Source organism: Chaetomium globosum, genomic scaffold, assembly GCF_000143365.1.
Source record: "Chaetomium globosum CBS 148.51 scaffold_1 genomic scaffold, whole genome shotgun sequence".
Classification (NCBI taxonomy): Eukaryota; Fungi; Ascomycota; class Sordariomycetes; order Sordariales; family Chaetomiaceae; genus Chaetomium; species Chaetomium globosum.
This window is the reverse complement of record NT_165976.1, coordinates 2,858,968-2,870,724: the sequence shown is the minus strand read 5'-3', so window position 1 is coordinate 2,870,724 and position 11,757 is coordinate 2,858,968. Positions and strand designations below refer to the sequence as shown.

The window sequence follows — 11,757 nt, the reverse complement described above, 5'->3', positions numbered from 1 at the left end:
TTGGACCCCATCGCGGCGCTGGGAGCGCGAACCACGGCCTTGGCGACCGCCGTAGTCCTCGTCGTCGCTGATGAGGTCGACGACCTCGCGCTTCTTCTGCCGCTTCGGCGCAATCTCGGCCGCGGAGAATGGCGACGAGGCTCCCTGGCCCATCATGTCCTGGTATCGGCGGCGAAACTGCTGGACGAGGGTGGCGAACTTAGCGCCGTATAAGTCCACCTTGGACTTGTCAACTCCGCGGATGGTGTACATCTGGGCGACGGTCATCGTCCACCGGATGGCCATCTCCCGGTACTGCTGCTCGGTAAAGAGCGCCCGGCGGAGCCCGTGCTTGTTTCGGAGGCTTTCCTCCATCTCGTGCGCCCGCTCGACGAACGCCTGGACGACGTCCTGGTGATTTCGTCCAGGCCCGCCTCGTCTAGGCGCGGGTCGCGCGAGATGGGAGGTCCCAACTCGTCTAGCGTCTGCTGCCGGCCCGGGGGCGGAGGGCGTTGGGGGAAGGCGGGGGGGTCGAAGAAGGCCGCTTCGGCTTCCTCGTCGGAAACCACAAAGTCGTCCCGCTCGTAGCCGTTGGCGTGCAGGTCGCGGCCCGCGTCGCCTTCGTCACCCTCGTCGCCCGTGTCGTCCGCATCAACTTCGTCGCCCTCATCTCCCTCATCCACGGGTGTCGGCACAACGGATCTGTCGTTCCATTTTCTCGACAGCCCAGAGATGGGCGACGAGATATTTGTGGACGGCGGGGGACCTCTCCCCCGTGCGCCGCCAAGGGTATCCGGGGGCGACTGGTTGGCTTTGGCGCCACGCCCTCTCTTTTTCATCGGCGGCGGAGCCAAATCCGGCCTCCTCACTTCCAAACGCAGCCGTCGTCCCTTCTTAAGGTATTCCTGAGCCAGCGCGTCCAGCTACCATAACGTTAGCCTAATTCAACCCGATACACCCCAAAAAGAAAAAAAAAAAAAGAAAAAGAAAAAAAAAAAAAAAAGCGGTGGCGACGGTGTGAGTGCTTACCTTGTAGTTGGTGACGGGGATGCCATTGCTCACGCATGTCTCTTGGTGGTCTTTTAAGGCGCCCTCGGCGTGGAGAGCCATGGCGACCCGCTGCACCTCGTAGTTCTTCATTCCTTTGCAGACCGCAAAGCCAGGGATGTGCTGGTGCTTCCCAACATTTTTGCTCGCCGTCACGACCTCGACTAGCTTGCCCAAAGTGATCTTCCCTTGGGACTGGATGGCCGTGAGAAGAGCCACAGCGCACTCGGTAAAGTCTTCAAGAACGGGCTCCCCGCTTGTTAGCCCGGCGACACAATTGTCGCACATGCTGCCGCACTCCTTCGCATTGAAAGCCTCGTCGAAGTATCGGAGGATTTGAACCCGGCGACAAGCGTAGGAGCTCTCGCAGTACGACACCATGCGATTGATCATGGCATGTTGTCGCTCCTTCTCCGCGGGCTGCTTGTCCCTATCTTCGTTCACCATTCGCCTCAGGGTGGGGATGTCGCTGTAGGCAAAGTAAAGGTAGCAATCCGAAGGGTTCCCATCCCGGCCCGCGCGTCCAGTTTCTTGATAGTAACCCTCCAAGCTCTTGGGCATATTCTGATGGATGACAAACCGAACATCTGGCTTGTCGATGCCCATGCCAAAAGCAATCGTGGCGACGACCACATGGACCTCGCCCTTCTGCCACTTCTCCTGAACTTCGACCTTGGCCTCGGGGTCCATCTGGGCGTGATAATAGCGAGCCTTTATGTTATGCTTAGTCACGAGGGCAGTCGCCGTACCCTCGGCAGATTTGCGGGACAGACAGTAGACGATGCCGCACTGCCCGGGATATTTCGTGGTGATGAGTTTGCCCATGCCTCCAATAAAACGCGCGGCCTTGGGAATGACTTCGTAGTAAAGGTTCGGGCGGTTAAAGCTCTGAGTAAAGATCTCACAGTTCTCCATGCTGAGATTGTGCTTCACATCGGCCATGACGTTCTTGGTAGCGGTCGCGGTCAACGCCATGACTGGGACGCCAGGGAAGGCGGCTCGAAACGTCCCTAGGGCCTTATAGTCGGGCCGAAAATCGTGCCCCCAGTGGCTCACACAATGAGCCTCGTCGATGACGATGCGGGCTAGCTTGCCCTTGTCATAGAGGGTTTGAATGCCCTTTTTGAAAGCAGGGCTGTTGGTGATCATTTCGGGCGTGACATAGAGCAGCTGGACGTGATGCTCTGGGTTAGGCTGGTGGAAAGCGCCTAGAATGTGGTTGCGGAGTGCGTTGTTGATGGTCCCCGTTGACATTGCAGCAAGGATGTTGAGGCGGGTCAGATGGGCCACCTGATCGTTCATCAAACTAAGCAGTGGGGATACGACAAGGCGTGACACCACGAGTTTTGCCCGAGTTGACCAGGGCTGGGAGTTGGTAGCAGAGCGACTTGCCGCCTCCAGTCGGGATCAGAACAAAAGGTCTTTACCCGGCCAAGGGTAGCGTTGATGGCCTGAGTTGGGTTACGGCGAAATTCCCGACTTTCCGGAACCGATCTTTCAGGACTCGCGACATCGAGACCAAGGGAATCTCATTAACTCGGCGTTAATAGACGCCTTGACTTGTTGTGAGAGCGCATGGGCGGGGCAGACGCCCGTTTCCGTGGTGGCGGCAGCGCAGCATTCCCCGATGACTCGGATAGTTCAGTGCGAACGGGATATGCGGCCGTGACGGATGTGGACTGTTGCTGCTGCTGTTGCAGCTCAAAGCTGTTTGCGGCTGCCAACATTTCTTCCTCGTCGCTGTAGTCGTCAAACTGGTCAGAAGCAAACGCCTTCATATGCTTGCTAGGTGTTCTGGTCGGCTTGGTGGGCATTGGCCTCGGCAGAAAATCTGCATCAGGGCTGGAAAGCGGGGAAGAGTCTCGTAAGTCCATGTGGCCCTCGTTGATGGCATTCCCAAAATCGTCATCATCCAGTATCTCTATGCAGGTTCGATCATCTGTGTGGTCTGTGCGCGGGTTGCTAGGTCTGGCCGAGCCGCGTGCCTGGGAGAAAGATGGGAGCGAGGGCAGGGTAGCTGTGTTCACGAGCGTGGTGCCTGCTGTCTCCTGGGTTCGGCCCTGTGATAGCTGTTGGGTTCGGTTCTGCGATGGTTGTTGGGTCTGGAGCACCACCTGGGAGTTGTATTCCGGGATGTCGGCACCCCTTTTCGACAAGGCTGCCGGGCCGAGCTTGTGAGACGGCTGTGTGGCAAACACAACAGGAATGACGGGTGAATCAGGGGCTGCGATGGAGTCATTCGGATCCTTGAGAAAATCCAGGTCATCAATACCCACGGCGACGAGTTGGGCGAGAAGTTCCCTCTCCTTGGCCCCCCATCTCCCCTGACCATATGTCCAGCTGAGCCTCCTCCTCCCTGGTGTCCAGACCGTCGGCAAATGCATTCCCAAGCTCTACCAACAATTCCTCCCTTTTGTTGCTAAGCTCCATATAGTTTTCGTGCTCGGACTTTGATGGCGTCCAAAGCCTTTCGCTTCTGTACCAACGCGTTCCGGGCATCTCGCACCCGTGCTCGGTCTTCCCTCGGTGCATTCTCACAGGAGACAGTTGAGTGTATGCCTCCTTATTTCTCTGCAGCTGGTCATCAAAGAAAATGATCTTGGTGTCCAACACAGATGGGCGCTCAAGAAATAGATGAAATAGATGCTTGTTCCGTCTGAGGTTGGAATCGCGCGAGCCTTGCGAGTCTTGTTGTTTGGGCAGGGTATCTTGGGATGGCACGGCCTCATCAGACCGAACTTCTTCAACAGGATCACTAGACGGCTCCCCCATGTCCTTTTCTTGGATAGCGGTAGCGGGAGAAAGATCCCCAAAATGCGGCGGCACTTCGGGCCGAGTCTCGTGGGTGGGAGCCGGTGTTTCGATCTCCATGTGCTGGTCCTCGTCGGGGGGTTGATGGCTGCCAGCCGGGTCAGGGCTGCTTCGGTGGTCATCCACGGGTGGTTGGTGCATCAACGATATGACCATGTCGTCCTCCGAGTCCAAAACGATATCGTCCCTTGTCTTGGGCTTCTTGTTAGTTTGGGTGAAGGGTGTAAGTCCCACCTCGATGGATTCGTCATGGTTGGGACTGGGCGACGAGGGTGTCTTGCGTTTCCGGCTAGATGTGACACAATCCGGCAATGTCTCGACGGTTATGGACGGAGAACTGTCCAGATCGTGGCCAGGCGAACCCGAGCCCACCGCTTCAATGCACCTGTCCGCATCCCAACTCATGCTGCTGGGCGGTTCCATCCCGGCGACATCCACATCGTTACCCTGGGAGGCCAATCTCGTCGCAGCCTGTGGGCAAGGGCTGTCTGCCACCACGGGGACGGATTTCGCCCGAAGTTTGGCGACAGACCGAAGAACGGACGAGGGGGGAACAAGGTCATCGATATCCGGGTATTCATCGTCTTGGCTGGGCAGGTCCAGCTTGATAGCCATGCCTGACGTCTGGGGCATGTCGTCCATCCTCAGCCTCTTCGCGCGACTGGAAACAGGCTCGGGACGTTCAGCAAAATCCTCACGCCACAACATTTTTTCCTCGCCAAATTTCAAGACTGAACTAGAGCCGTCTTGGTTGTCAAAGTCGGTCAAATCCAGAGTGTCCGAAAAAATATCATCGTCGACGTCGACGAAACCAATTGACTGGGCTGTTGGGCGGGTGTTGCGAAGGTCACCAGCATCCGGGATCGGGGAAAGTAGTTCTTGTCGTGACCGAAGCGTGGTGGAAGGCGATGCGTGGGCGAGCGATGCCGAGTACGCGCGTTGCAAAGGGCCAATTGGGTTGTGCCGGTGGTGGGTGCCGGGGTAGGCAAAGTTGCTGTTTGCTAAATGGAAGTTGCGTATTGGGAAATATTGTTTGGTAGAAGGAATAATCCAAGCCTTTTGCTTTCACGGGCGCTTGGTCAGTGTGCGCAAACTGCCCGGGGTTTGGCCGTTGTGCGCGAGGGTGAAAGAGCGCGACGTGCTTGTGGAAAGCGAAGGAGGAAGAGAATTGGAGGGGAAGGTAGAATTTATAGCCCGCCGAGCGGCGGCGGAAAAACGGAGGCCGATGGGGGTTGGAAGTTAAGATGAAATCCGTAGACTGGGTTTTGGCGGTCGCAGAAAGAGGTGGATGAGAGTCAAAATTCGAGGTCGAATTTAAAGGGTTCGAGTTAGGCGTGGGATCCCTGGCCCCTCGTTGCGTGGTGTTATGGGGAGGTGGACGAGATTTGCCGGTGGAGTTAGAATTTGTAGGCCGCCGCGAGACGGTAGGAAGCGGCGGGGGGGGGGAGTTTGAAGCGGAGGCCGAGGCGGAAGTGGCGACGGGGGGTTTCGTGGACGAGTTCCTTGGAACGGGGGTAGAGGTCGAGATAGAAGCTAGATGGTTGGCCAGATAGGTTGCCCGGGTTGGTTGAGAATCCAAGTTAGGGGTCGAAGATGCGACGGAAGTTGGGACAGAAGAAGGGACATGGCTGAGCGAATCTGAGGCCGCGGGGAGTTGCGGCGCTGTAGTTGGTGATCGCTTTATGGTGTTTAGCAGCCAGCCCAGATGCTCCCCCAAGTTGTTGCGGGTCATGAGGCCGAATTGAGACAAGTGTCCCAGACCCGAGCCATGCGCATCCGTACCTCAAGATTCCGGCGGAATCCTAGTTAACGAGCAGATGAAGTTGGTTGAACAGCACCCAGATGAAGCTGTCTGTTTGGTTTTTTGTGGGGACAATCCACGAGAAACAGAGCGGGACGCGTCGTTCAGGGACACGACGCGCCGTCAGCTGTTCTGGTGCCTGTAAGTGGGGTACAGAGGTACCGAGCTACGGGTGCAGGGATCTAGGTGGGGCGGCAGTCTGGACCAGATGGACAAGCGGCAGGAGCCGACAATAAATTTCTGACATCCAATGGCTAAAAGTACCTAACAATACCGAGGCATTGAACCTCAACAATAGCACGAAACATCAACTCTCCGCGTGGCGGAGGAAATGGTTGGTCCATCTCATATAATTTTGCAGGATAATACTAGTAAGAAAAGAAAGCGGTGTTGCGCGAGCAAAGGACAGTATTCGGTAACGTAAAAAGGCTCTGCCTTACACTATATACCCCTTGACATCCGTCCTATGAGCCAGACACAAAATAAATATCTTCAAATTGATAGGCACCTCGTCCTTGGGCGCCAACTGGAAGACCGCCAGACGGAAAGGTTGTGAGGTGGACCAATGCTGATGATGAATCTGGCTCACAGGTTGTGGCACGGTCCTTGACGCAGGTACATACCTCTACACTACATTTAGTTAGGTATTGGGATTTGATGTAAGAAGCGGGAGGCTTGGTGTGGCGAGTCTATCAAATATGCTTGACATTATTTTATGGGTAAGAGGAGCGATGCGTTCGGTAGCGAAGGCATCTTCACTTTCGCAAATGTAGGGGTTGCATGTCTATAACCTATATCTTGGATTGACTCTGTTTATTAATAGGTAACTAAAATATTAACCTATCATTGACTCTATGCGGGCTCCTTGACACAGGAAAATTCTTTCCACCATGAGGAACAGCAAGGCCTGCCCTGCGAAGCCCATGCCCCAAGTCTTTCATGGCCTCCCGCAGACATCCTGCCTTTTACCTCTCTTTTATCTTTCCAGCCACGCCCATTTTATCTGGTATCAATGCACCGCCCAAACGCCAGCCAAACGACGCAAAATAACAAGCAAACACTCTCCCCCATCACGCCGAATCCTCGGCACTCTCCTCCGCCTTGGGTTTATCCGCCGGGTTGAACAGATACATAACCGTCACCAGCAACTTACCCGCCGCAGAGACGACCAACGCCGCCGGCGACCCCACCCTCCTGAAGATAAACGCGCCCGCCAGCGTCCCCAACACCAGCGCCGCCAAAAACCCCAGCCTCCTATTCCGGCCCCTGTTGCTGCGCGCATACAAGTTCGGATCAATCATCAGATCGACCCACGCGGCCGTGGCCATGGCCGTCGTAATCTCGGTCACGCGCAGGGAGCGGGCCTGGACGACCTGGCTCCCCGCGGCGGTGGCGAGCAGGCCGATGGCCCAGAGGGTGCTCGGGGCGCGGGCGCCGTCGAGGTCGAGGCGGCCCGTGGTCGGGGAGCGGTGGGCGTACTGCAGGCCCGCGGCAGCGAAGACGAGCGCCGTCTGCAGCAGGTTGCACAGCACCAGCCAGCAGCGGCGCCGCGCCCCCACGATGTGGCCCAGCTGGCCCGTCAGCCAGGCCGCCGCCAGGAAGAAGCCCAGCGCGATGCCGATGTTGGCCGTGTAGAACATGTCGCCGTCGGCTTCGGGGAGGACGATGGCTAGGACGAGGAAGACGGTGTTGCCGGTCTGGTTGGAGGCGAAGCAGTGGAAGTCGGGGAAGGAGACGGCGTCTGTTTGGTGGGGGGGGGGCGGTTGGTTAGTAAGTGGTGAGGGCATAAGCGTTGTAGGTTATAAAAAAGGCGGCCGTTACCTTGGAGACCAATGCAGAAGGTGAGGATGAGGAGCTCGAGCTCGGCGAGGGCCGAGGCACAGACATTCTCGTTGAGATGCTTCCATGCCCTTGAGCGGGTTGATGGTTGTCTGTTTGGCGACTTGAGGCCTTGGGACTCGAGCACGCCCCCGCTAGAGGGTGTGCTAGGGGTTGACTCTTTTTCCTGTGTCATTGCCACACAGGATGCCCGGATTCAAGTTGGTGTGTTTGGGGATGCTCAAGGAAATCTCAAGGAGAGAGAATTCAGAATTGATTCGTATTAATACCGTCAAGAGTCAAGTTTGAGTTGTCTAGAATGAGAACCCAAACAATGGTATATGTACTCATGGATGTTATACAAAGGGAGCGGGACCTGGCATGTGTAACAACAAGCGGCGGCATCGGTGAGAAGATATAGTGTCAAACTTTGTTTGACTCACAGCCATGAAACCAACAAATGGTCCATTGGGTGTTGTCCTCGACCGAGTTTTCACGATATCGCCCCTACAGGGCTCTTCCCGCCTTGGCTGGGCCGGTGGATCCACGCCGACACCCGGCCACTAGCTTCCCCGAGAAAGACGGTGTGCCCCGTCGGTTGCCAATATGGATAGCTCCCTTCAGGCCGCCCACACCTAAGAACCTTGGTGGCCGCCCCCGAGAGATGGAATGCGTGGTACAGGTAATCAATTCGACAGTTTGGAATAAGCCAAGCGCCCACTCGATGCACTCAGTGTTGAACACATCATGTATTCGTTCCGAGAGGCGCCAGTATTGTGGTAGGAGATGACGGCATGGTGGCGCCAAGACGACAACTGGACAAGGGGCGAGATAACCCCTGAGTCCAGACTTGATCGTTTGTCGGTTTCAGGAAACCGCGTGACATCACCTTTCGGTTATGGGACGGGTCGAGACCGGAGGTCTCCCGGCACGGTCGGTAAAAGTGGGGCAGGTTGGACCCGCTTTTCGGCAGTCGGGATTCCGGCCGGTCCTTGGTGGCCGGCCCGGGAGTGGATTAGAGAGCACCGGGCGGCCGGAGTCAAGCATCCAAAGCACCCCTCCGGAATGGCGACATGCCAACTTTATATCAGGCATTTCCCCTCCTGTTTTAGCACGTAGGATTAGCGATTGCGCCATCGACACCGGCGGGGATCATACTGGTCTGCCGTGGTGAGGCTTCCGATAGCCGCCGAGGGCCGAGTGCACGAGCCACTAACCCACTGAAAAGTCTCAAGATTCTGTGTTGTTTGTGCATTTTGTGCAGTTTCTTCCGACGATTGCCGTCAAAAACTTCGGGTCGGTGTCCCATAACGGCGAGACCAATGTGCGTTTCCGGCTCACCGCTGGACCCTTTCAACGGTCGGAGAAATGAGCAACGGCACAAACCGGCATCGAGAGCGACTGCGTGCGACAAGTGGTTGTGGATGCCATCGTAGTGCAGGGGTAGAATCGTTCGCTGAGAGGGCGGGAATCATGGAGAAGTTGCACCATTGGAATTGCAGAGGTGTGGAATCATCTCGAGACTGGCTGAAAAAGGATCCGAAGGGAGGCCGCACGCTCTCGAGGTTGCAACAGGTGGGATGCAATGTAATGTAAATCAGCCTCCGTTCCCTGAACCGAGCCGCGCGTTCTTGGCGTAACTCCGCGGTATGCACGATTTGGAGTGCCCAGGATCGCCAATCTGAGATCTGGAATGTCGTCGTCCGAGTTAAAGATGTAGAAAGAAGAATTGGAGCAGGTGCGGACCGTACCCATTTTGATATGGCCGGCGGCAGATTGAAAAGAGGCAGTTGCGTTTGGGGATTTTGCGGGGGAGCGAGAGCACGTTCTCAGTTCGTGGGGGTTCTCTTCACGTTCACAGGTGCCCAGGCGCCGCGAGGCGGGTTCCAGCATTCCCGAGCCCAGCAAACAAGCATTTGCCAAGTCCCAACCCTCAACTCCCACCGACAACACCATCTTCTTGCTTCCATCTTTTGCAAGTCGTTATCAAGCCGGGAATGTTGCATCGAAATCTAGGTTTCAACCTATTCTTCAATCACGAGACCCAAATGGTTGACCGCCTTGAAAATCAGCAGGAATTCCATCTTCATGATTCGAAATATCGATCCTTTAGAGCGTTGCCCGGTGCGGCAGTGCCCTACTTTCCTTATCAAGGGGGTTTCGGGCCCGAAAAGGGCTATCTTTGGACTGGTCGAGGCCAATGTGGAGGAGTCAGATAACCATCCATCTTGTGGGCCGGGCCGAACGGGGTTACGAACTTGGGAGGTTTAGACCTGGTCGCCAGAGATAAGGATGCATACCACCTACCATCGGCCATCGCCTCCGCAGGTCCACGATGCGCACCAGTGTCAATGTTAGCGCCATCTCAAACGCACCTCTGTAGCCCAGCTAAGCTCCTAGCTACTTTTAGGGCTGTTGCTAATGGTATTCTAGCCAACCCCATAATTACGGCACGACAACTACCAACACAACAACATTTCGGGGGCTTGACAAGCTCGATCGATATGTGTGCAGGTGAGACCGGTTGCTGATTATACCGTGGAATAGCAAGTCAGCGACGAACAACCTTCTGGTCACTTCGTCCAGAGCACCACATCCGTACAAGGCCCACGGCTCTTCTCGGTCACGGCAATTGCGCATCTCCGAGGTAGCGGGAGCGCTATCTCGCCGCGGGTTTCCCGCCCGGCCCGTATATCCCTGCTGCTCCTTATCTGCGATCAACAGCGAGGAGCTGGAGGCCAGTCAACCTTAGGGTCCTGGCCCCATTGCACACACAGCCAGCATGCCATTGTTGCGCTCTGCGCGCATCAGAATAGCATGTCTCCGCGGCCTGACATGACCCTATTCTCACTGTTCCCATGCCAGTGACACAGAGCCGGAGATAAGGAGGCGGTTTTAGAGTCGATCAAGGCGGCGGTGCCCTTGGTAGGGTCGACGCTTTTCTGTAGATACCAGGCGGTATGGCTTGTGTATAACAATTGATGTCGGTCCTTTCGATGCTGTAACTTGGCTGTCCACTAGCACCTGCCTAGCAGTCATTAGCTCTACTTTGAGCAGGACGGCCATCATGGGTTTCAAGTTCTCGCACCTTTGCAGCCCTCCAAACGTCAACCCGATCACCCTCAAGGCCCGGTCAATACCTTTCTTCAACCCGGTGGACCTTTACGGGCGCGTTTTCTTTTTCTCCTGGTTCGGGTTTATGATTGCCTTTTGGGCCTGGTACACCTTTCCGCCTCTGGTGCGCCGTCTCGAGTCGTTGGATGGTGTTGTGGGAAATCTGACAGCCTCGGTAGTTGACCCATACCGTCAGAAATGATCTTCACCTATCAGTGACCGAGGTTGCCAATTCGAACATTGTATCCTTGTGCGCGACGTAAGTGGTGGTCCCCCGATTGTTTTCGTGAGTGTTCCTTACAATCCTAGACTTCTTGTTCGTCTTATCGCGGGCCCCCTGTGCGACCAGTTCGGCCCTCGCAAAGTCTTTGGCGGCCTGCTTCTCGTAGGGTCGATCCCGCTTGGTCTAGCCCCCCTAGTACACAATGCTACCGGCCTCTATGTGAGCCGCTTCTTCATCGGCATCCTCGGGGGTTCCTTCATTCCTTGCCAGGTTTGGTCAATAGGCTTCTTCGACAAGAACATCGTGGGAACCGCCAACGCCCTCACAGGCGGCTTCGGCAGCGCTGGCGGTGGCATCACTTACTTCATCATGCCAGCGGTTTATGACGGGCTGGTAGCTGCCGGGTATATACCTAGCCAAGCCTGGCGGCTGACCTTCATCGTCCCGCTCGCCATGGTCATCACCACGGCCATTGCTCTTATCGTTCTCTGTCCGGACACCCCGACAGGCAAGTGGGCCGACCGTCAACGACACGCCCAACCCTACCTCGACGGCCAAATAGACAACTACAACCAAGGCTCCCAGTCAGAGTACGACACCGCCACCACCTACGCCGAAAAGGCCAGCATCATCGTCGACATTCCCGGCCTCATAACCGACCGCCCCATCACCCCCGACCCCAAACCCACCACCTCCCGCCCGCCATCCCCCGACCACGACAGAACCTCGATCATCACCATCACCCTCCACATCGCCCTCAACAAACACAACGACCAACCCCCTTCCACCTTACGAGCTATAACACCGGGCGATTCCCAGCTAGTCCAAGTAGGGGGACTACTTACGGCCATGACAGCGCTCTCTAGAGATCCCACTTTACGGCCCCACCGGGCAGAGCAAAAATAGAAGAGGGGGATGATTTATGGCAGCATGAGGAAGCGAGTCTAGGGGAACAGAAAGTATC

General features: G+C 56.3%; 3 protein-coding genes across 3 annotated transcripts in view; 1 reads left to right on the top strand and 2 right to left on the bottom strand.

Annotated features, from left to right (window-relative positions):
* Window positions 1-4,545, bottom strand: part of CHGG_00931 (uncharacterized protein) — a gene marked incomplete at both ends in the record, with an annotated part of 5,019 nt that extends 474 nt beyond the window's left edge. Inside the window, 5 exons of the mRNA XM_001220151.1 lie at window positions 7-233; window positions 296-902; window positions 1,009-2,332; window positions 2,587-3,345; window positions 3,428-4,545. Of these exons, the coding sequence (XP_001220152.1) occupies window positions 7-233; window positions 296-902; window positions 1,009-2,332; window positions 2,587-3,345; window positions 3,428-4,545 (4,035 nt within the window). The remainder of the gene's footprint in view (window positions 1-6; window positions 234-295; window positions 903-1,008; window positions 2,333-2,586; window positions 3,346-3,427) is intronic.
* A 2,163-nt stretch (window positions 4,546-6,708) lies between these two features.
* Window positions 6,709-7,652, bottom strand: CHGG_00930 (uncharacterized protein; the record flags this gene model as incomplete). Its single annotated transcript, XM_001220150.1, has 2 exons — window positions 6,709-7,379; window positions 7,460-7,652. The coding sequence occupies 2 exons, from the start codon at window positions 7,650-7,652 to the stop codon at window positions 6,709-6,711; spliced, it is 864 nt and encodes a 287-aa protein (XP_001220151.1).
* Window positions 7,653-10,523: 2,871 nt separating this feature from the next.
* CHGG_00929 (uncharacterized protein) lies at window positions 10,524-11,699 on the top strand (the record flags this gene model as incomplete). Its single annotated transcript, XM_001220149.1, has 3 exons — window positions 10,524-10,719; window positions 10,787-10,829; window positions 10,880-11,699. 3 exons carry the CDS (start codon window positions 10,524-10,526, stop codon window positions 11,697-11,699), a joined length of 1,059 nt encoding a protein of 352 aa, XP_001220150.1.
* Between the last annotated feature and the right edge of the window lie 58 nt (window positions 11,700-11,757).